Source organism: Orbicella faveolata, unplaced genomic scaffold, assembly GCF_042242905.1.
Source record: "Orbicella faveolata isolate gen_17 unplaced genomic scaffold, um_ofav_v1 contig_34, whole genome shotgun sequence".
Taxonomy (NCBI): domain Eukaryota; kingdom Metazoa; phylum Cnidaria; class Anthozoa; order Scleractinia; family Merulinidae; genus Orbicella; species Orbicella faveolata.
The window spans coordinates 12,751,695-12,775,000 of record NW_028301563.1 but is presented as its reverse complement, the minus strand read 5'-3'; the positions used below and the strand labels follow the sequence as shown (position 1 = coordinate 12,775,000).

The 23,306-nt window shown below is 39.5% G+C and overlaps 3 protein-coding genes and 1 pseudogene across 4 annotated transcripts in view; 1 reads left to right on the top strand and 3 right to left on the bottom strand.

Moving 5' to 3' along the window:
- LOC149104845 (uncharacterized) overlaps positions 1-16,878 on the bottom strand; it is a 46,433-nt gene extending 29,555 nt beyond the window's left edge. For both annotated transcript variants that reach the window (XM_089271431.1, XM_089271430.1), the window contains exons 1-5: positions 16,755-16,878; positions 14,636-14,733; positions 7,243-7,379; positions 5,804-5,893; positions 4,238-4,515 (exon numbers count right to left, since the gene is read on the bottom strand). The gene's annotated coding sequence lies outside the window, so the exon portion shown is untranslated. The remainder of the gene's footprint in view (positions 1-4,237; positions 4,516-5,803; positions 5,894-7,242; positions 7,380-14,635; positions 14,734-16,754) is intronic.
- Positions 8,890-9,426, top strand: LOC149104846 (uncharacterized). The gene has a single exon (XM_089272278.1). It carries the CDS (start codon positions 8,890-8,892, stop codon positions 9,424-9,426), a length of 537 nt encoding a protein of 178 aa, XP_089128404.1.
- LOC149104844 (uncharacterized) lies at positions 10,464-18,545 on the bottom strand (annotated as a pseudogene).
- A 298-nt stretch (positions 18,546-18,843) lies between these two features.
- On the bottom strand, positions 18,844-23,190 carry LOC149104843 (RAD52 motif-containing protein 1-like). Its single transcript, XM_089271461.1, has 6 exons — positions 23,103-23,190; positions 21,977-22,119; positions 21,256-21,378; positions 20,496-20,499; positions 19,997-20,143; positions 18,844-19,148 (listed from the first exon to the last, which is right to left on the bottom strand). The coding sequence occupies exons 1-6, from the start codon at positions 23,188-23,190 to the stop codon at positions 18,844-18,846; spliced, it is 810 nt and encodes a 269-aa protein (XP_089127587.1).
- Positions 23,191-23,306: the final 116 nt, after the last annotated feature.

Here is a 23,306-nt window from a genome sequence, read left to right as displayed (position 1 = left end):
ATTACAAACCGCTTTCTTTCTTTAAAGTCACGATTAAATTTAATTGTTTTTTCCCTTGAGTTAAGGGTTAACAAAGAAGTCACACGAGTCACATAATTCAAGAATTGCGTTATCCACGGCTATCTTTAGTACGGTGGTTATTTCCCTACCAATGACGTAATCTTTGCACGTTCTGACACGTTCTTTGCTTGGCTTGCAAATATTCAATTTTCCTCCGATCTATGAACTGGCTGTGATGAAACAGTCAAGGGATTTACTTCATTTGCGTAAAACCACAAGAAATACTCACAAAATTACAAATAAATTAATGACCGTCGCTTCTGCCGAAATAAACTTGCAAAGTAAACAAGATCGTATTTGTCACGTAGCGAAAGTGAAAGCTGCAACGTCAGCGCATTCCATGGCTGACGTAATACCTTTTTTCACCGTATTTATTATTCCCTTTAAATCCAACGCTTTGATAAAACGAAAAGAAAATATATTTTACCCACAAAAAAGAAAACAATATCGGTAAAATTGTCCGTGTATTTATGTTTTAACAGCTTCTGGCGGAAAAAAATCACATGTTGCGTGACTCAAAGTTTGGCCGAGCGGAGGTCTGCGTCTGGTCACCGACAAAAAAAAAGAAGAAGATCTTTTAGATCTTAAAACCGCGCTTTTAAAATTTAACTGTTTTCTTAGCACTACAGTCGCAACGCAGTGCACATTCGAAAGTAATCCTTGATGATTCATTGATTACTGTAGACATCACATCACTTGATCAACACAGACTGTACTATTGCACCATCAGTCGTAGCCGTTGCGAAATCTCCGATGACGTAATAGTGTTAATCTGGAACTTTCTTTGGGATATGTATGGGCATGACGATACGAACACTATTAACATCAGCTTTCTTTCTTAAAAGTCAAGTTTAAATTTAATTTTTTCCTTGAGTAAAGGGCTAGCAAAGAAGTCACACGAGTCACATTATTCAAGAATTGCGTTATCGACGGCTATCTTTAGTACGGTGGTTATTTCCCTACCAATGACGTAATCATTGCATGTCCTGACATGTTCTTTGCTTGGCTTGCAAATATTTCATTTTCCTTCCGATCTATGAACTCGTTGCGATGAAAGAGCCAAAGAATTTACTTCATTTGCCTAAAACCACAAGAAATACTCGCAAACTTGCAAATAAATTGATGACCGTCGCTTCTGGCGAAATAAACTTCCAAAGTAAACACGATCTTATTAGTCACGTAGCGAAAGTGAAAGCTGCAACGTCGACGCATTCCATGGCTGACGTAATACCTTTTTTTAGCGTATTTATTATTCCCTTTGAATCCAACGCTTCGATAAAACCAAAAGAAAATATATTTTACCCACAACAAAGAAAACAATATCCGTAAAATTATCCGTGTATTAATGTTTTAACAGCTTCTGGCGGAAAAAACATCACACGTTGCGTGACTCGGAATTTGGCCGAGCGGAGGTCTGCGTCTGGTCACCGACAAAAAACAAAAAAATAAACCACGGGTAAACCTAGAACCGCGCTCGGCCCATGGCCGCGCGGTTAATAAAATAAACCACGGGTAAACCTAGAACCGCGCTCGGTCCATGGCCGCGCGGTTAATAACAATAAACCACGGGTAAACCTAGAACCGCGCTCGGCCCATGGCCGCGCGGTTAATAACTCAAAATAAGGTCGATTGGAACATTTGTCGGGGCAAAGCAAGAGCAAAGTACTCGTGTTTTCGCCACGACGGCTAGTTGGGCGAAATGACGTCCTCGACGAGACGAGGACGGCAGAGAGATGAGTCGAGAGTTGTCGTGCGCATGCCCGGTTGATTAAATTTACTTCCGGTAACCGTCCTAGCTCGTCCCGTCCTGGTATCTTAGGGTGCCTATTGACCTGATCAGTACGCCAAACTCAACCGCGGAGATCAAACTCTACGCAAACACTAAGCGCCTTCTTTATGTTACAATACTGCTGGGCGACATTTGAGCCCATCGAGTTGACACCAAGCTCAGGGGGTGGGGGGAGGGTACTCCCTTATATGGGCTATATAGGTACGTGCGGCCCCAAAGGGTATGGTTTTTCAGCTGTTTTGGCAATAAATAGGGTATCGATTTTAGTTGATTTTGGCCATTTTGGTCATAAATAGGGTATGGTTTTTGCACTCTAGCCTTGATATGGGTATGTTTTTAAAAAAAAAACTTTTTTGCCATTATCGAAAAGAAAATAAACAAAAGCCCTTCACAAATTATGTTTACGGTAATTTAACATTGGTCTGAACTAGGGAACTTATCATAACGCAGGTCTGAAACAGGGTTTTGATTTAAGGGTTAGGTCATAAATAGGGTTTCGAATTTTTGGTCAGGTCATAAATAGGGTAGGGAATATCGCAGATTTTGGTCATAAATAGAGTAAGGGTTTTGGAAAGCGGGCCGCACACCCCCACCCGATTTTTCTGGGAGTAACTCCCCCCCCCCCCCCCCCGAGACACTAAGGTTATTTCAAATAACCAATTTCATAAAATTGAATTTGGTTACTTGAAATAATAGCGTTGACGTCGTTCAAAACGTAAAGAGGACAGGCCAAAGGGTTTTTAGTTGTAAGATGCCCCCCAAAAAAGGTTCAGGGGATACAATGATAAAAGTTTCAACACTGAAACGAAATAATGGTTTAATTCGTCAAATAAATATCCGAGTAACGACCCAAGTAACGTCACAATGGTTTTATCTAATAATTGATATAAGCAACACAAGACTGGTTCTAAATAACCAAATAACGCAAGATTGGTTTTATCAAACAACAAACCCATATAAGAATGGTTCTATTACACAACCAATACATAGATGAATCGTTTTATGAAATAACCAAATGTTGTACGTTGGGTTTTAACAAATAACCAATTGTAGTAAAACATTACTTTTTTGTGACAGGGGACGGTAAGTAATGAATTATCATAGATAAACCAACACTGAGATCAATAGAAAAACTAGGCTCGATTTCCGCCGCTTTCTCGAGTCCGGTCTACGTTCCTCCCCGGGAAGAGACGGCTGGACGCGTGAGCGGCAAAGCATGTCTGTGACGTAACTTCATAATGTAATTCTTGCGGCGCTTCAGGTGGCCGGAAATGTCATCTGATGACAATCATAGGCAAGCCAACATGACGCCTACGGCTTGTAAAATTTGTGGCGTTTTCGCCACTTCTTTTAACTTTGGCCCCCCAACCTATTTTGTTTCACATTATTGTTGCGGAAAGGCTTTACATGCTGTGTTCTATAGATGAGTTCTTTTTTTTTTTTTTTAAAGTAGAGCAGAGCTGTTTGACTATGCTGTAGCAACTGTCATGACAAAGGTCACACATATGTTGGTGTAAATGGTGTTGACACCATGTTTATGTTTTGCTAGTTCGGTTTGCTTTGGCTCATTTAAAAATTTAATTTTGTCTGGCTTCGCCAGAGACTGGTCTTGCTTCTCTTCAAGAAGACTAAGGTACACATCAATTTGACTGAGTGTTTTGTTCCTTGAAATCGATGTTTGCGTTTATCCCTCCCTTTGTTTACTTTGTTCGTTATCTCTTATTCTGGTACCACATGATTCAAATATAGATTCTAACGTATAAGTCTGTTGACCATTTTGCGTGTTGCGTATGTTACTACGGTTTAGATCAGGCAAGATTTCATCAGTTGACGGTATTTGGTTAAATATCCCACTAATGCGATCGCACTTCATATCGCACAACTCCTTTGCTACTGCGAGAAAGCTAATTTATGCAGCCTGCTCGATTCAGGCAGGCAGATTTCTTATTGGTTGAAATTAACAATGTCAAGTCCACGAGTCCAGCCGTGAGTTCGGGGGAGGAGCGCGGGCTCTTTTCCCGAACAGCGGCTGGTAATCGAACCTGTAAAAACGACCGAAAATTAAAATTAAGGATAAATTTACAAACGGTGCCCCATAGACAACTGCAGGCAAGCAAATTAAAACTCTGAGCAACGTCTAGTGAGACATAAAGTTTATTGTGTGGAAGACCAAGAGGCGAGTGATGAAAATGAGAACTCTGTGTCTACACTTGCCGTGGAACTTGATACCGATTAGCAAACAAACTTGTTAGAGTAAAAAAAATCAGCGCGATGTGATGCAATGTATGTACAAATTAATATAACGAATTTCCTCAATTGAATTGGATTTGATAATGTAACTGCAGATTTTATACCTGACATAAACTTATGGCTACAAACACAAATTACCTCAAACGTCAACTGCCTCTCGTTAACAAGATCTGCTTTGTTTCCTGCAAGTGCTTTGAAAATATTCGGCCTGGAGTCACGCCGAAGTATGTCAAACCATTCCCTTGCATTTCGAAGTGAATCTTGCTGTGTTATGTCATACACAATAATAGCAGCGTCCGTATATCTGCAGTACCCTTTAACAAAATCGCGAAAACTTTCATGGCCAGAAGTGTCCCATATTGAAAATGTCACGACTCTGCCATGATCTTGATAAACTTTCTTAGTACCACAGTCAACTACAAACAGTTAAATTAAAGTGGAAAAGATCAAATAAGTCAATGTCAATTTAACTCTTTTTTTACTACAAATGTTATGAACGTTTAGAAAAAACCTCGAAAGGCAACATAAACTTCACTTTTTCGCATATCCTGATTGGGAGCTGACTTAGCGTTTACTCCTGCCTGACACTTTTAGGGGGCCACTGGTTTGTTAGTATTTTTATACTATTTTAGTGCTACCCTCTTTAAATGACTGACTGACTGACTGACTGACTGACTGACTGACTGACTGACTGACTGACTGACTGACTGACTGACTTACACTAAAAGACTGCGTAGTCAACCGTTTTCTGTGAAAAGCTCGATGTGGCAGGGTATTCTGCAGTTACCCCAGCAAGTGTAACGCTAGCTAAATTAAAGCACACAGGAGCGCATTTTCACTTTCGGTATTTTTACGTATACAGTTCAATCTGACACGACCTGGCCCAATCTGACCCTTGCTGACAATTAATTATTTTTTTAAATTTATACCTGTTTGCTTATTTTCAGAAAGTGCGCATTATATGATAGTTTTGAATCAGCTCATTTCCATCTCTAGGTTTTTTCACGTTAGAGTTGTATTTAGTTTTTTGGGATTTCAGCTTTTACGACCCTTTATCAAATGGGTTTCCCAAAACAGATTCCGTTTGATGGACCTTTAAGTCGGTCTGTAATTAAAGCCAACTTAAAGCTTACATATGTTGTTTTTTGCTTCATTTCACGGATTGAAATGATAAAGAAGAATCGAAAACCAGACAACGCGAATCCGTTCCGTGTGATCTGTCCAGAGTGATTTGACTTGCTTCTTGGTTTAACCCAAGTAGCGTGACGCAATGATATGCCTCCATGCTGTTAATAAAGTGTCGAGAAAACAGAATACAATCACAAATGCGAAAAATCTTTATACAGCAATCTTACATTAGGCATCCCAAGTATCCTTACACAGGAATTTTCATTAGGATTGGAATGGGAAGAATCTTTACACAGGATTACAGCAAACACCCTCCATATATCCTCGTGTCCACGTGACTCTGGTCACATGGGCATGCGGCAAAAAGGGGAAAAATTTGAAAGAAAACGAGTAATAAGCTTTGACTCCAAGTTATTTCCTGTAAACAAGTAAGCCATAAGCGAAAATATGGAACAGCTATAAAGTAATCTGATTGGTTGGTTTTGGTTATTGGCCTTGACTAGACAAACTTGGTCATGTAATAATTAAACTTATTCAATTTAAATAATGCTGTTTAGAAGAAAACATGCATCTCACCTTTAGTAGTGGGCAAAGTATCTGGACTGAAACCAACTGGTCCTTTTAAATATCTATTAAACAGACATGTTTTTCCAACAGCGGAATCACCTGTTCAGGAACAATTTAAAAGCTAAATTCAAAAGTTAAACGACAACGGAGGTTAGAAATCTTATTACATTTTACTAAACCACTGAAAATTATGGAAATTACTAAGATTTCTAGAAAACTGCAAAAGAAAGAGAATTTTTCCTATAGCTACGAAAATGGAGGAACAAAGCGAAAAGCTATGGCAGTTATTGAAAGTGCCCAACAGTTTCACAGTTCAGCGGGCAGGTACCGGGCTACTGTAGTTTACACTGCATCACAGTTCCCATAAACAAGATTATTCTCCTTAGAGTTGGACACTAGTCCACAAAAGGTAACTGCTTCCCCAAAGGCAGTTATCCAAAGTGCCCAACAGTTCCACAGTTCACCAGGCAGACTGGTACACAAGTATATATGTTGTAGTTTTAAATGTTTTTTCGTTTTTTTTTTTTTTGGTCAGGATGATTTCAAACTAGTCTAATTTTCATCAAAGGGGTTGGGGGAGTCTGGAGACCAATCACTTATTAGGCCATTAAATATCCAAAAAATTGAAATGATTGCTTGCATAGCCAAGTGGAGGTGAAAGTGGACTACAAAGTCAGAGATTGGGTGTTTGAATCAATGTGAGTACAAAATAAAAAAAGTTTTTGGGGGTTAAAATGGGATCCTGGCTGGGTAGGGTACTGGGTGGACTTCCATATAAAAACGATGAGGATCTTGGTACCTCTTAGGTGTTCTTTTCAAAGTTTTCAATGAACAGCGTTAACCCTGTCCTTTTTATTTTTCGTGTCCCCTTAAGGGTAGGGTAGGGTTAGGGACAGTCAGGGAGGTGGGTGGTGTGCATGTTATTATTTTTTTTAAGAAACCCCCAAACATGAAGAAATAAATAAAGTTATTTGCAAAATCTAGCCTGAAGTTAAAACAAAATAACTTGGGTTGAAATCATTCTTACCTAAAATACATTATTTCTAAACTACAACATATACATGTACACCCTTGCATCCAGTCCTCCTTGTATCAAGAGGTGTTGTGACGGCAAACTATCTTGACTAAGAACAACACTTAACTCCCTGGCCACTTACCATGGACCACTCAGCCCCAACTCACTTACTATCAGCCCCCTCACCACCCGTGCTACTAACTTTCAAGAATGTAAAACATCTTTTGTTGTGCGTTTTTGTTTTCTCCACTGGCTCAATTTTTGGCTTCCTTTGCTTAATTAGTAGATACAACAAAGAGTACAATTGAACCCTAACTCATCCAACCTTAACCGTTTCAGATTAAACTGAATGACTTAATTTGAAAGGTACATCGTGTACTAATTAAAGATCCTACAAACTTAACAACATAATTACAACATCGAGAGCACTCACCCAATAGTGCCACCCTATATGCCCTATGCATGGTTTTTGAAAGGACTTGTGCTGGCTTCCCTATTAGAGAGCGCAAGTGCCAGAATTTATCGTCAGAGTAAAACTGTTGTACAGCTGCAACTGTTAAGTACTTTCACCTAGAAATACAATGCAAACAGTGAGTATTCTCTATTTATTTACTTGTAAAATTCATTACTACTTTCAAAGGAATGGATCCAATGAAAAGACACTTAATTCAGGTCACATGAATGGGCTGCAAACATCAATACAAATTATGCATTCTGTCATTTTTAAAACAAAAAAACCCTTCTGTATCATTTTGAAAACAGAATGACACCAACTGATTACATCTTTTGATTGCTTGATTTTAAGCTTGTACAACAAAAATTGCATATTCATAAATTTCACAACACTTGTGAAATTTATGAATATGCACTTTTTGTCTTATTCAATGATCATGTTCAAACTCACCACTGTAAACACCTGTGCAGGTTGGCTGCCTAAATTATATTTACCACTAAGTTTAACTGTTGACAACAGTGTAACTCCAACAACCCCATTATTATGACCACCTTCAGGCTGTGACAATTTACCCCTGCTTATATTTTGGCCTGCTGTCATGAACAAAGTTCAGTCATTTCCTTTTATATGTGTAACGTAGCTACAGTGAAACCTGTGTTAAGCAGACCCTACATTAAGCGGACTCCCTCTATTAAGTGGACACCAGCTTGCATGGAAAGAGGCAAAATTTAGAATGAAAGGTGCAAGATCAGAGTGACTAAAGCAGAGAAGGAGAGCTAGGAGTATAATGCAAAAGACAAGGAGGTGAAACAGAGTGCTAGGGGGGATAAGAGGAATTGGATGGAGGAGAAAGCTGCAGCAGCAGAAAAGGCTGCTGAGAATGGTAGAAACAAGGATCTATACATCATAACCAAGGTGATAGCTGGGGAACGGAAGAGACAAGAAGCAGGTGTGAAAGACAAACAAGGGGTATTTAAGAGAGAAGTGCAAGAAAGACTGCAGAGATGGGTAGAGCACTTTAGTGAAATATTAAACAGGGAAGACCCAATGGATCCAGTAGAAGAAGATGAAAGAGAAGAACTGGGAGAGATTGCGGATATAGATTTAGGAAAATGGTAGATACAGGAGGTTAAGAACGCATTGAAGAAGACAAAGTCAGGGAAAACAGTGGGGATAGATGAAGTGGGCCCAGAGCTACTTAAAGCTGTCATGCAGAACACTGCAAGAACATCGACTACATGTTATAAAAGGCTTTGGGAGACTGAGAGATGGCCGGAAGTGTGGAAGAAAGGGCTTATCGTCAAAATATTCAAGAAAGGTGATTTGCACGATTGTAACAATTGGAGAAGAGTGACTTTACTACCCATCATTAGCAAGATATTCTGCAGGATGATGCTAGAGCGAATCAGGATAGGTGTAGACAAGAAGCTTTGAAAGGAGCAGGTTGGGTTTAGACCAAAGAGAAGCACAATTGAACAGATCTTTATATTAAGAAACATCTTGGAACAGGCAAATGAGTGGAGGGCAGGTTTGCACATACACTTTGTGGACTTTGAGAAAGCCTTTGACTCGGTACACAGAGAAAGCCTATGGAGCATCATGAGAAGTTATGGGATACCATGCAAGATGGTGAGAGTGATTGCAGACGTATATGAGGGCTTTGAGTGCTCAGTTATTGACAGAAGCGAGACATCAGATTGGTTCAAGATCAAATCTGGAGTAAAGCAGGGATGCATGATGTCAGGATTCTCATTCTTACAGGCCCTGGATTGGATCATGAGGACGACAACAGCAGACAAGAGAAGAGGGATACAATGGAATTTCACATCAGTGCTCGAAGACCTAGATTTCATGGACGACATTGCCCTGCTATCATCCAAGTTTAATGAATTGCACGACAAGACTGGGAGACTGACAGAGGAAGCAGCAAGAGTAGGCCTTAAACTTAATGCACGAAAGTGCAAGACACTGAGGACTGAGCATGCTAGCAACAGGGAAAGCATTGTGGTGAATGGTGAGGAAGTGGAGGATGTTGAAGAGTTTCCATACCTAGGAGCCACTGTAGACAAGGAAGGTGGGGAAGTAAAGATATTAAGATCAGACTGCAAAAGGCATGCAGTGCATTTCAAAGATTTGGAAAGGTGTGGACAACCATTGGAATAGGAAGAGCAACCAAAATACGCCTATTCAAGAGTTTAGTTCCATCGATCCTGGTATATTGCTGTGAAACATGGAAGATCACAAAGTCTGATGAACGAAAGTTGCACAGTTTCCAATGCCTATGCCTGAGGTGGATACTGAGGATCAGATGACAGCAAAGAATGACAAAAAAGAGAGTGGTAGAGTCGGCTGAGGTCAATGACATAAGTTACGAGATACAGGGAATAAGGTGGAACTGGTTAGGACATACTCAGGAGAGAGGGTGAGAACAATTGTGTTACAGCATTGGGGTGGACACCAGAAGGAAGAAGTGCAAGAGGGAGACCAAAGACCGCTTGGAGGACTGTCAAGAAAGAGAGAAATAAGGCAGGGTGGAAGATCTGAAATGTAGCCAAGGCGGTGGCACAAAACAGAGTGTTAGGCAGAAAATGTGATGGCCTTATGCACCTACTGGCACCTCAAGAACTGATGATGATGATCATTGCAATAATCTATATTAGAACCTGTTTAGAGCAGACACCCTCTATTAAGCGAACACTAATGAGTGTCCCATGGGTGTCCGCTTAATACAGGTTTCACTGTAGCCATATAGCAAAGCCATCCTATCAAACTCGGTAACTGTAAGACTAGTGTGTATCAATATACTGCACATTTTATGGTACAAACAACGTCAAACTCTTTCATCATTCCTATTGGCAATTAATTTATTGAAACTGTCCCAGTTGTTTGAAAGCTGGATAACATTATCCTCAAAATAAATCCCTATCCAGTGGATAGCACGGTTTGTTTTGCTGACACTTATCTGCTGGATAATGATTTTTCCAGTGGATAGCATTATCAAACAACCCGGGCCAGATAAGCTGGAGAAGTTCAGAGAGCGCTCAACAAGCTAGGGTCACTCTCAGCTGTACCTCAAGTAACTCTTATTAGCTTCTTTCAAACTCTCCTACAAAACTTTCAAGCACATGCATTGTATGTCAATGACACACACTGAAGTATGTATCATTTTTAAATCTAAACAGGCTGCAAACCTTAATTGTTTACGCCCTCAAAAACACATGCTGGATCTCCAAATTCCCATTACAGCCACTTCTTCCATTAATGGCTGCATTATATAAATCTGAAGTAAAGAGTAAGGGTGAGCTTACAGCCACAAACAAGCAGAAAATTGAGCGGAAACTCTAAAGAAGGTATGAAAAGAGACAATGGGACAATAATTATTCACAACTGAGGGTAATGGAACATGAAAAAACAAGTTTAAATATTTTGTAAGGTCGTTTGAGATATTTTTTGATACAAAAACACCATAATAAAGTGTATTAACGTTTGTCTCACGATGTAATCACTTGAGATGTAGATCGCGACGTTTCAACTGCTTACTGCTAGTCTTCAGGCGATAAGGTCGACTGATTGCATGGTATCATTTATATCACAAAGGTCGGCTGTGATTGGTGCATTTCGATCCTCCTATTGTTCCATTGTTCTGGCAAGTAGCTGTTCCCTCAGTGGTCCGCTGTTGTACCGTTCTCCTGTTGTTGTGTTTCTTGATCATGGGTATCCATGCTTCAGGAATTTCAATTCCACTATCCCTGTTGATGTTGTTAGGGTGAAGTCTTATGTGAATAGCTTCCTTGACCCTACGTGTGTACCAGTGAGGATCTCGATCAATAAACTTGACCTCATTCCAGATAGGATAGTAGCCGGTCTTGTGGGTGCGTTCAGAAATGGCGGAGGTCTGGGTACGAGTGAGTCGTATATCCCTGTCGTGTTCTTTGATCCTCTCCTGCATTGATCTCCCTGTTTCCCCGATGTAGACTTTGCCGCACTCACAGGGAATCCTGTAGACAACACCATCTTGTTTAGCCGGGTTGACGGTGTCCTTTGGTCGCACTAAGTGTGACCAAAGTGTCGTGTTGGACTTAAAAGACGGTGCGAATGCCTTGTTGTTCTAAGCAGCGGCGGAGAGACTCTGAAACTCCTTGGACATAAGGTAAAACAGCGGTGGATTTAAATTCCGCGACAGGCTCTCTTCTTGGGGTTGTTCGTGCCTTTGTGATCTTCTGTACAAAAGAGGAGGGATATCCGTTAGAAACAAGTACAGATGACAGATGTTTCTTCTCTCCAGCGATTACTGATGGTTTGGTCATGAGACGTTTAGCCCCGTCGTACAGACACTTCACAATACCGCGCTTTACTGACTGAGGATGGTGTGAATCATACGCTAGGTACTGATCAGTATGTGTTGGTTTCCTGTAGACACTGGTGGTAAGGTGGCCATCAGGTTCTCTGTAAACTGACTTGTCGAGAAAGGCGATCTTGCTGTTGTTCTCAATCTCCATGGTGAAACGGATTGATGGTTGTTGACTGTTCAGGTGTTGCAGGAAGACGTCAACTCTATCCCGATCCAGGATGGTGAAAGTATCATCTACATACCGTTTCCAGATCTTAGGTTTGCAAGGTGCGGACTCTATTGCTTGTTCTTCAAATATCTCCATGTAGAGATTAGCAATAACCGCGGATACAGGGCTCCCCATGGCTGCGCCGTCTCGTTGGTCATAAATCGATCCGTTGTACTGGAAGTACGTAGATCTTAATACGAAATCCAAGAGGTCCGCGATTTGAACTGGTGTAAGTGTCGTGCGGTCAGCCAGGCCTGCGTCGTTCTCCATTTTTTGTAGCACGGTTTATACGGCGCCCTCGATCGGTACGTTGGTAAACAGTGGCTCTAAGTCGAAAGACACCATGATCTCATGGTCCTGGATCTCTTCACTGGCGATGGTGGAGGCGAAGTCAGTTGAGTTCTTCACTGTAAAGTTCAAGTTACCTGCAAGAGGGGATAATATCTTAGCCAAGAACGCAGACAGGTCGTATGCAAAGGTGTTGACACACGACACAATTGGCCTAAGCGGTGTGTCAGCCTTGTGGATCTTCGGCAAACCATAGATCCTAGGTGGTTGTTTGTGTCGGGGTCTGATCTTATTATAAACCGCCTCTGATAATTTTTATTATGTGTCCACTCCGTTCCAGGGTTAGCAGCTTCTCAGATAGCTTTCGTGTCAAGCGGTCTGTCGGACCTTTTTTGAGCAGCTGGTACGGTCCGGAATCAATTAGCGCTGACATTTTTGCGTGTTATGTGTCAGCGTCCAGGATCACGCTGGCGCAACCTTTATCGGCCGGAAGGATCATGATGGAGTTGTCCTCTTTTAGGCTTTTTAGAGCCTCCTGCTGTTCCTTCGTGATGTTGGGTGTGGGTGGTTGTGCCTGTTGAAGGATGGTGTTGATGGATCTCCTGACTTTGTCTGCTTGCTCCGCATCTAGTGGCCTGACTGCTGACTCAATCTTGGTGATGATCTCGGTGGCTGGGACACTCGTAGGAGTCACGGCAAAATTTAGATCTTTCTTCAGTAAGGACACCTCAGCTTCGTTAAGGGTCCTGGATGACAAGTTGATAACCCACTTTGTTTTGTCAACAAAAGTTGTAGGAGAAACAGAAGACTGTTTCTCTCGCAAACGTTTCTCAAACTTCCGCTGTTGACGGTCTTTGGTGGTATTAAAGACTCGCTGGGTAGTGGATTTAACCTTGTCGAGTACCTCTGCAGCGTCATCCGCAGAAAGAGCAGATGTTATGCTCTGTGCTGTTGATTCGGCTTCTTTCTTCGTATCTCCCTTGGCTCTCTGCGTCAGTCTGATTTTTTCCCTCAGAAATTTCATGGATGCTAGTTCAGCGACTCTGCGTGCGCCTCTGGTGGGAACTGGCAGCCGAACTTGCAGATCTCTTGGAACAATGTGGTTCTTAATACACCTTGTGAGAAAGGTGAGATGGGTGGTATAGCGCGCGAGCTCGCGTAAGCAACGCTCATGTCGACGAATCAACCTTAGGGCTGTGTGCCCATATTTCTGGTCATTGTAATTATAACAGCTAAGGAAGGTGCAAGGTTTGGAAATTAAAGGTAATGGGTAGTGGAAAGTTCATGCCTCACTCTCCCCCCCCCCCCCCCCCCAACCTACATGTTGGTTACCATCAATAATTTCCATCTTTTTTAGTACGGCATGGGTCAAGAGAGAGAAGAAAAATTAATTAATACAATCAATTTCAGTCTTCCATGAAATATTTCCCTCACTTTTTTGGAAACAGTTGGATGCCAAAAATTAAAACTGAAGACTCACCAACATGTCTGTGTAAGTATGCCATTCGGTATGGAAATCTGAATTTGACACATAACTCATATTATCACAGCCATATCTTTTAGCAGCAGCTGAGAACATTGCTACTCCCCCCCCCCCTCCTCCCCCCTTGGATGGGAGACTAGTTTTTCAAAGCAATATTCAATACTAAGCAATGTTAGGTTAGTGACCCAATTCACTGGTATGCAGTTATTACAACCATGTTTGAAACACTGATATTATACTGAGGAAGTGTTTTTTTTTTTTTAAGAGAAATTTAGTTTCGGCAGTAATCACTTAAAATAAAGATTTTTTAAACATATTTCCCATTAATTTCCTCAAAATATCTTAAAAATTCCCAAACATTCACTTTACATAAAGTTAAGTGGTTTTTCACTATGACAGCTATTATGCTATAATTACTGGATTTTGTTTTTTTTCTTTTTCTTGTACATGGAAGTAAAACAAATTATGGAAATCTCACAAATATGTCAGCAAGAGAGTGCAATGTGTGAATCAATCATTTGTAAGTAAGTTGAAGGACACAATTCTGCTTCTGTTATGGAAATATATCTGAATGTGTACGTATGCTTGAGGTTAGCCATGATCAAATATACTCATTAAGTTTGTGATCAGATGTTCTATGATCATAACCAGAAGGTGATTTGCTTCTGTCATAACCAATGATAAGTTAATGACTGTGTAACTAGGAAATCAACTAAGGAAAGGTCTAGTAGAAACTACAAGAAATAAAATCAAGGAATATCTTACAACTGGTGCTCATACATCTGGCGGTGGGTGAAGGACAAATAAGACAAAAAGTCAACAAATAGCTATATAAATATCTCTATCCTTTAGTGTCTGTCTAATTATCACAGTCCCAGATTATCAAATTACAGTCATTTCAATCATTACTTTTTGATTATAAATTTTATCAGCTGGCTATTTACAACTGCCATGAAAGAGTTCAACTGCCATGAAGGAGCTGAACTCAGGTCTAAAGAGAAACAACTTCAGCTAGTGGTCAGAGCAAAACTTGAACCCTCACCTCCGGATTTCAAGTCTGGTGTCCCAAGCAATCAAATGCACACAGCCTCCTATCTGACTCAATAACCTCAGCTTGGCTTCCCTGTGGTTCTTTCTGCCCTAATTGAACAACATTTAAAATTTAACCTACAGCAGCTGACAGACCTTGGCTCTGACACATGCACTGCACTGTTTGTTTTAATAACAATTAAGATGTCAACTAATTATAAATTACTCTCACTGGTTGTTGGAATTCAAATGAAATAAAAAGAGGTAATTCATCCTCAGTACAGCGCAGTACAGTGACACCCGGAAGTAATGCAGACAAAAAGGGATGTCTAAAAACTAAGACCTAAGACTCCCTCTGAATCTCAAAAACTAAGGCCTAAGACTCCCTCCGAATCTCAAAAAATAAGACTTAAGAACCCCCTCCAAATCTCAAAAACTAAGACCTAAGACCCCCTCCACATCTCAAAAACTAAGACCTAAGATCCCCTCCGAATTTCTTATAGCTCCACTATGAAGTCACATTCAATTTCAGCAAGCCGTTTGCGCACCTAACTTTAGCCATTAAAATTCACGGCAGTTGATGTACATAAAATAGCGTGACTGTTCGCACCAAAACTTGCACATGTAGAAATGGAATTTTATTCCAATTTAGTTGAGCTTTCCTTATTTATTTTTGTAGTTTAATATTCTTTATTTCATCTGGCACTCATATCTCTAGATGGCTTTGTAAGAATCCAAGAATTATTAAATAATACTGTTTTGTTACTTGTGATCCAGACTGACATTTAAGTTCAAATTAAAGCAAACCCAGGTCTTGAGATTCTATGGTTGTCTTAGGTCTTAGTTTTTAACTTGTACAATATTTATTTTTGAACTTGAGAAATATTATTTTCCAAGATGTAGTGGTGAAGCGATTTCACTCCATCACTATTTCACTCCTTTACTCCTTCACTGGGTCACTTCCTGTTAGACAATTGAAACCCCAGGGGGTGGGCGGGACTCCCATATGAAAAGGTCATGGATGCTCATTGGAAAATTTGAATTTAACTCCTAAATTAAAGAAGACTAATATGGGAGTTGCTCGTGCTTCATGAGACCCCTAAAAGGTACCACTTAAAACAGAATAGGTCCGATTTCAAGCCACTGTTCAAGAAAGGATCCCTTGCGCACTTGTAGGACCCAACTCGCATACTCGAGAGATCAGTGGAAATCAAGCCTAAAAACAGAAATTAAATGAGAGCGTTTTTTGTAATTGTTATTTCTTTGAGTGCACCCTAAAGGTTACTTTGACAGCTAAAAATGGTGATGTTTCGTTGTCAACACCCTAAGTGAGACCAGAATTCTTGATTTGTACCCAGACGACAAGCATCCCCGACCTATTCATATAGGAGTTCCCCTCTACGTTTTACAGTCGCTTACACCGTGTCAAGTTAGGTATTCTTTGAATTTCTGATGCAAGTACTCAATATCTCACTGCAGAAATGCTCTACACTGAATAAATTTTTGCACAAATGTTTTTATAAATAAATGCTACCTGTAATTATATAACTAGCTCATTTCCCACTCGATTGCCGATAAAGAAGACATTGAAAGTCACAAAATTGATGAGCTGTACGTATTTTCCTCCACCCCCAACATCCCCCCCCCCTCCCCCCATGCCAGACAAATTACTTCGTCCTTGCTACCCAAACCATCTACAAGTTATGTGTTGACAGGTTTGTTTGTTAATCTTAAACAAAAGTTTTGTTCTCGGTGTGGATCAACCCTAAGTAAGTTTTTAAGTTATAGCTTCATGTGTTTTTAAAGTAAACAACACACAATACAAGTAAGTTCTAACACTTGAGTAAGTTAAGCTTATGTAAATACCCAGCACCCAGGGGTGATCCTGACTGCACAAGGAAAATAACAAAATTCATCTGCAGCGAGCAGATCTCAGCCACACGAGCTTATTACTTTAATAGCTTTTGTTTGATGAAGCTCGTGATCTCTAAGGCCTTCAAATAACAGCTTCGACATCTAACTTTATTAAGATTCTGGAATGCAATTTGCTATGCTAATTAACAAGCGTGCGTTGTAAATACGAGCTGAGTTAAACAAGTATAAATACTTTAAAGACTTCAAGCACTTCTTACCTCGGGAAAGAACGTTGCAGGCTATTGACCATCACCATTTATGGCCGATTTTTGGAAAAAATGGTCCTAGACTACCAAACATTGACCAAACAGACATGTCACATCGCATTCTTAGCATTTGCCGTGCGCGAATGAACAGCATTTCCGGTATCTCCCACTCGCCCCACCAGCATCCACTCCCTCGTTTTTTTTTCTCTCGCCCCAATTTTCGCGCGACCACAAGGCATAAAACGCAAAACGCCTTCAAATGACTGGCGCGAGTCGAAAGCAAAACCGTATTTTTATCACACCTCGCTATTAGTTGGTTTGTTATTACATGGCCCTGGCTAAATGTTCAACTTCTTCGATTTTTGCATAATTTCTTCAATCTACGTTTCATCTCGTCTGTGTATCAAAGCGTACGAACTTTCAAATAAAAAGGACGGGGTTGCTTATCGTATCTTTTAGGGGTTAAAAAAGCGGTTTTGGTACCTCAATCTTAAGGTGTTCAGCCTCAAAAGGTCCACAGCGGGATCTTTTGCCGTATCTTTTGGTGTATTAATTCGAAAATTATATAACAAGAGATAATATGTTGTTTTAGAATTAGTACCTCTTAGGGGTGAAAAACATTTCAAGCCACGCCCACAAAACAGGATCTTGGTACCTCTTAAGGGTTCTTATCAAAATTTCAGAAGATCACCCCCATCCTCTTTATATGGAAGTACCCCCCCCCCCCCCCGGGAGGTTTGGATTTCCCTAAGCATGGCCAGGTCTAGAGACAGATTTACAATGATAATTGTTTTGACCAAAAACGCAGCAAAATTATCCTGAGTGTCCATTAAATTGTTGATTTAAATAAATACAGAGGAACCTCCGGTTGTGACCACCTCTCATAAGCGACCACCTCTCCTCGGCAACCAGCTTTCCAAAATACCAAAAGTTTCCCAGTCAAATCACTATATTTGGAACCTCTTGTAAGTGACCACCTCTCGTAAGCGACCGCGACCACTTTTGGAGCAAAAAGTCTGCAATTTTCTTTCGTTTTTAACCTCCCGTAAGCGACTACTTGACAAATAATAGAGCGAAAATTGGATAATAAGGTGTTGTAACATTATTACATTCCTGGGAAGTGCCAGATTTTTCCTCGAAATTGATTTTTCACATGAATAAAACATTGAATAACATTATGGCTACTGTTGCCTAGCAACAGTAGTCACGAAAATTTAAAGAAAAAATGCATGTTCACTGTATTCTATCAGTCTGTATTCTATCAGTCTTAAAAGAGACAACCTAAATGTAAATTTCAACCCAATATGGTCTAAAAAAAACAATTTTCAAAAGAAGATGGAAGAAGATGATAGTAATAGTGATGCATGAAAAGTGCATTGTCAAGGACAACAAGATCAGTTAATTTAACAATCTCTAATTCCTTAAAAAGAGGCTCAGAGTGTTCATCTGGTTTCAAGAAAGTTATAATACGTATAGCCCTCTTTTGAAGAATTACTAAAGATTTAAGAGTAGAATTATAAGTATTGCCCCAAATTGATAAATCATAGGTGAGGAAGGGGTAAATAAGTGAATAATATAATTGATGTAATAATTTATTCCTGTTTACATAATATCTAATTTAAGATAATACTCCAATACCTCTTGAAACTTTCTTGCTCAATTCGTGTAAGTATGGTTTCCAGTTCAAACTGGAATCAAAAATAGGAGATCTGAATCACTGACAGGCATTTCTTCAATATGGTTTACATGAACTGTTCCTTCCTCTCCAGGTTCATTAAGTGCAATTTCAGCTTTCAACACCATTACAAGCAAGTGAAGAGTTCCTTGTATTCTGAAGTTCTAATTGTGTATTGTGTTTCTCATCTGAATCACTGACAGGCATTTCTTCAATATGGATTACATGAACTATTCCATACTCTGCAGGTTCATCAAGTACAATTTCAGCTTTCAACACCATTACAAGCAAGTGAAGAGTTACTTGTATTCTGAAGTTCTAATCATTTATGGTGTATTGTATTCCTCGTCTGAATCACTGACAGGCATTTCTTCACTATTGTTTACAAGAACTGTTCCTTCCTCTCCAGGTTCATTAAGCGCAATTTCAGCTTTCAGCACCATTACAAGCAAGTGAAGAGTTGCTTGTATTCTGAAGTTCTAATGGTGTATTGTATTCCTCATCTGAATCACTGACAGGCATTTCTTCAATGTGGCTTACATGAACTATTCCATCCTCTGCAGGTTCATCAAAACTGCAATCAGGCATGTCTTGTTGGTTTATCTCTACTCCAACTTTGCCATTGTCCAAAGATATAATAATCACTCTTCTAAATGCATTTTCATATGCATGTCTGTGGGCCAGTTTCTTGGCATATCCAAGCAATTCAAGTCTTTTGGCAGGGTCTTTTTCTGTGAACCATAAAATTTACAAAGAATTTGAAAGTTGAAAAGTCACATAATATTTATTTCCTAAAAAAGTTTCCAAAAGAAATCTACTACCCTTGGGCTATTGGACACAAATTTCTTTCCACATGGAAGACTCTCACAATTGCTCTATTGACAGATTATGATACCATTGCTTAAGGACGTTCGCACGAACATTTCCAGTAAATAGATTTTTTTAAAATTTTTACTACAGTCAGATAATGAGTTACCTGTGTCAAAAATGCAAAAAAAACTTGGGAGTCAGCAACTTCATTTCAGAGTCAAAGCATGTGACAAATTGGCGTACATAATTCAGCATGGTTTACAGATGGTCCACATGGTCTTAAATATCGAAGGTGAGTCAATGGAGGTAAATGATATTAGTCATATTTCGTAAAAGTGGGTCTGTTGCATAAATAATTCCAAATGTTGCTAACATAACTTAACCCTTCAAGAGGCATTTGAAACCACGCAACAGATAAACAAAGAACTAAAAAGAACAGAATTCGATGGTGCATTTTGCAAAAAATTCAAACTTTTAATTGATAGATTTTCTTTCTTTTTTTGCTAAACAGAGAAAATCAGTAGAGGAAGTGATCTATCAAAAGAAAAATAGGGGTCACTGAACGTGCAAGATCGCTAAATCCATAGCAATGGCCATCTCCCCTGTTATTGTTCATTTTATTACTTAGCACACACTTGATGATGTAGAGTGTGAATTTTCCTACGCAGTAAGGATGCACAGAAACAATTCATGTGAACATCCTGAAGCCACTGTTTGAATTTAAAAATATCAGTGTTGACACTTTGACAGCCCATCAATCTGTACTAACCTTGCTCTATCATGTTTTGATCTACACCATGCCCAGTGCCATCACAAAAGAATTCACAATCTCTAATCTCCAGTCTAACCACACATCTATACAAAGAATTGTTCTTTTCCTGACAATCACTGTTATCAATTTTATTCTCTAGCCTCTCTAAGCTGCAAAAAGTGCAATAGTAAAAACTTGTGAGAGGAACAATTTCTTTTCCATGTTTCTGTTACATGAAGGGGAGTGGCTCCTCACCTAGGCAAGTGGCTACACTCCTCTTAAGTCACTAAACGTGAAGAGTTACAGTAAGTGCCTGCACTGATGACACATTGTGGTGACCCATATTACCCAAATGGAAGTGTTTGGACTTGACTGAGGTTCTCTCAGAAAACCCTAATTCACAAAAATTTAGAAATCATATATCAGAATTTTACATTGGACTGACAGAAGGAACATTCAAACAGAGATTCTCGCAGCACAAATCCACATTTAAGCACAGAAAACACATCAACAGCACCGAGCTTTCTAAATACATCTGGCAACTACACGACAAAAAACAAGACTTCAACATCAAATGGTCAATTATTAGCCGTGCAAGACCCTACAACAACATTTCCAAACGATGCGACCTCTGCCTCACAGAAAAACTAATGATTATCAAACATAGCAACGACAATCTACTAAACAAAAGATCAGAACTTATTTCTAAATGCCGGCACGAGAACAAATTCTACTTGAAGAACGCTTGACACTTTCTTTATATTGTACTGCACCCACGCAGTTTATACTCGTCCCCGTAATTTCTGTCTTCACACCTATTGTTTTCCAGTATAACTATCACTTATTGTAATGCAACTAGTCCAGCAATTAGCCTATTGTTTAATACCGTGTATATATATCTAGTTGATAGGAATGCTTATCATTAAATACTGTCTGATGAGTGCGTAAGCACGAAACTCGGAGTAACAGCAAATCTTGCCTCTTCGTTATTACTCATATACTCAGCTCTACACTATATGTGTATTGAGCACTATTTTAATGGGATCTGCTACTTCCTCATATGGTTATCAGAATTTTAACATGAACTACGACTTTAGTTTACAAATTCAGATAATTGACTTTGGTTGCCAGTAATTAGTAAAGCTATTATGTACTAGGTAATCTACCCTAAACAAGAGATCTAATGATGGTATTTAAAGCTCAAAGACAAATAAACAAATAAATAATCACCATTTCTGAGTGACCATAACAAAATGAAGAAAGGAAGATTCCATTACCTGAACAATTTTTGTTGACCACCCATTAAATTCAAAGTAATGATAAGCAAACACTGTACACTTTGCCATGTACAAAGGGTGTCGAACAACTTCTGTGAACTTTTTCCGTTGAGCAAACCGGACCTGCATATACAATGCTAACCAATAAATTTTTAATTAAAGCTAACTCAGATAACACCATACACAGGTAAAAAAGTCTGCATTGGACCTAGAGGTCCAATTACCAGCAGAGCACATCCTGGTTTCTGTTGTATTAAGTGTCCAGGAGTATTTTGACACCTCGCTAATGGGACAGCATGTCTATGAGAGGGTTTACCCACCCCCACCCCTTGTGGTGTTAAAATCACCTGTACCCATTTGTACATGTAGATCTAATCTAGGTAGAGGGAATCACTGTGAGAGTTAAGTGTCTTGCTCAAGGATTCAACACAATGACCCTGGCTAGGGCTCAAACCCAAATAACTTGATCTGACGTCCAGGACACTTAAGCCCTCTGGCCTGGATTCTTCGAAAGGTGGATAACACTATCCACCAGATGAATCACTATCCAGTGGATAGCGTGGTTTGTTTTGTTAACACTTATCTACTGGATAGCGATTTACCTAGTGGATAGTGCTATCCACCTTTCAAGCAACCCCGGCCTGGCCTAAAAATTATGCAACAGTTGATAAAGAACATTATTACCATGAGAACTCTGCCACAAGGGAAAACTAAAACTGACCTTTAAAAGTTGGCCTCCTAAAAGTCTCTTTCCACTTATTCTCTCTTTTGCCTTTTTTGCTGCCTTTGCTGAATAAAACTCGACAAAGGCGTATAGAGAATTGTAGTTCAGGTCAGAACAATTCACAGTGGACTCCTCAGGAGCTGATGACAAAAATGATAATTTTCATGTTATTAGATAATCACTCAGTTAATTAATAATCACTTTTTGACTTTACTTTAGTTTATTACATGCAACCTTGATTAGGTTCCTTCTCATGCATGGTGGGGAAGTAATCAGATTAAAAATGGATCATCCCAAGTTGGCTTGTTAAGACAGTTTAAATCAATTTTACATGTTGAATGTTTATAGTGGTCAGTGCACTTAGCTACACCTACAACCCTGCAAAAAACTGTCGAGATAGTATTGTCAATAATTGCATGTGATACTAAGATGTAATCAAACCACACTGTAGCCCCCCCACCCCCCACTACCTCCATTCAATGTTGTTTTGGTCTGAAAACCAAAGGATAAAGTTCTTGTGTTATCCCTGTCCCCACCAAAACCACATGATTCCAAACATTACAAGTCAGGGGAGGGGTATAAGCTCCATTTATTTAATGATATTTTGGAATCTACTCAGTACAAATGGAAAAATGATAATATTCTTTTCAATATAGTTTTTGTCACAACTAGTTTAGACCAGGGTTGTAGCTCATTCAGCTAAGGCAAAACACTTAAACTGACAGACTGGTAATGGGTTCTAGCAGACGCATATCACCTACACCAGGTGATAGGCTTCTGGTTCTAGCAACAATGTTATACTTATTATTCTTTAATGGGTTTATCATTTCCATTACTTAGCAGTTGCTGATAGAGTGAAAACCTCAAAATTGTCTGACATTGAAAGTGGCTCTGAAATGCCTCCTTTAAGTTTCAAGTACTTATGCTGAGCAAGTTGCAGTCAAAATCATGTAATCACCTAAGAAAATTAATAGGCTTACTGTATAGGGCCACTCCATCTACACATTTTACACATAAAAAACTGACGTCAATTTGTTTAACTATCCAAGTCTTCAGTGTTCACAGTTCTGACGTTAAAAAGAGTTCCTACAATCAGAAAATTAGAACAAGAAAAATAAGTTACCTTCTAAACTATCCGATGAATCGATCACTTGTACTTCATACACCAATCCAAACTGGGAAAATATTTCAAGCAGTTTCACCTGAATCATTGAAAACGACAATTCTTATTGTTCAGTTGTACACCATTTTTGTCCATATTATATGGCAAAACATCTTACTATAGACAAAGAAATCCTTACTTGTACCACTTCTTTCTCCAGCCGTC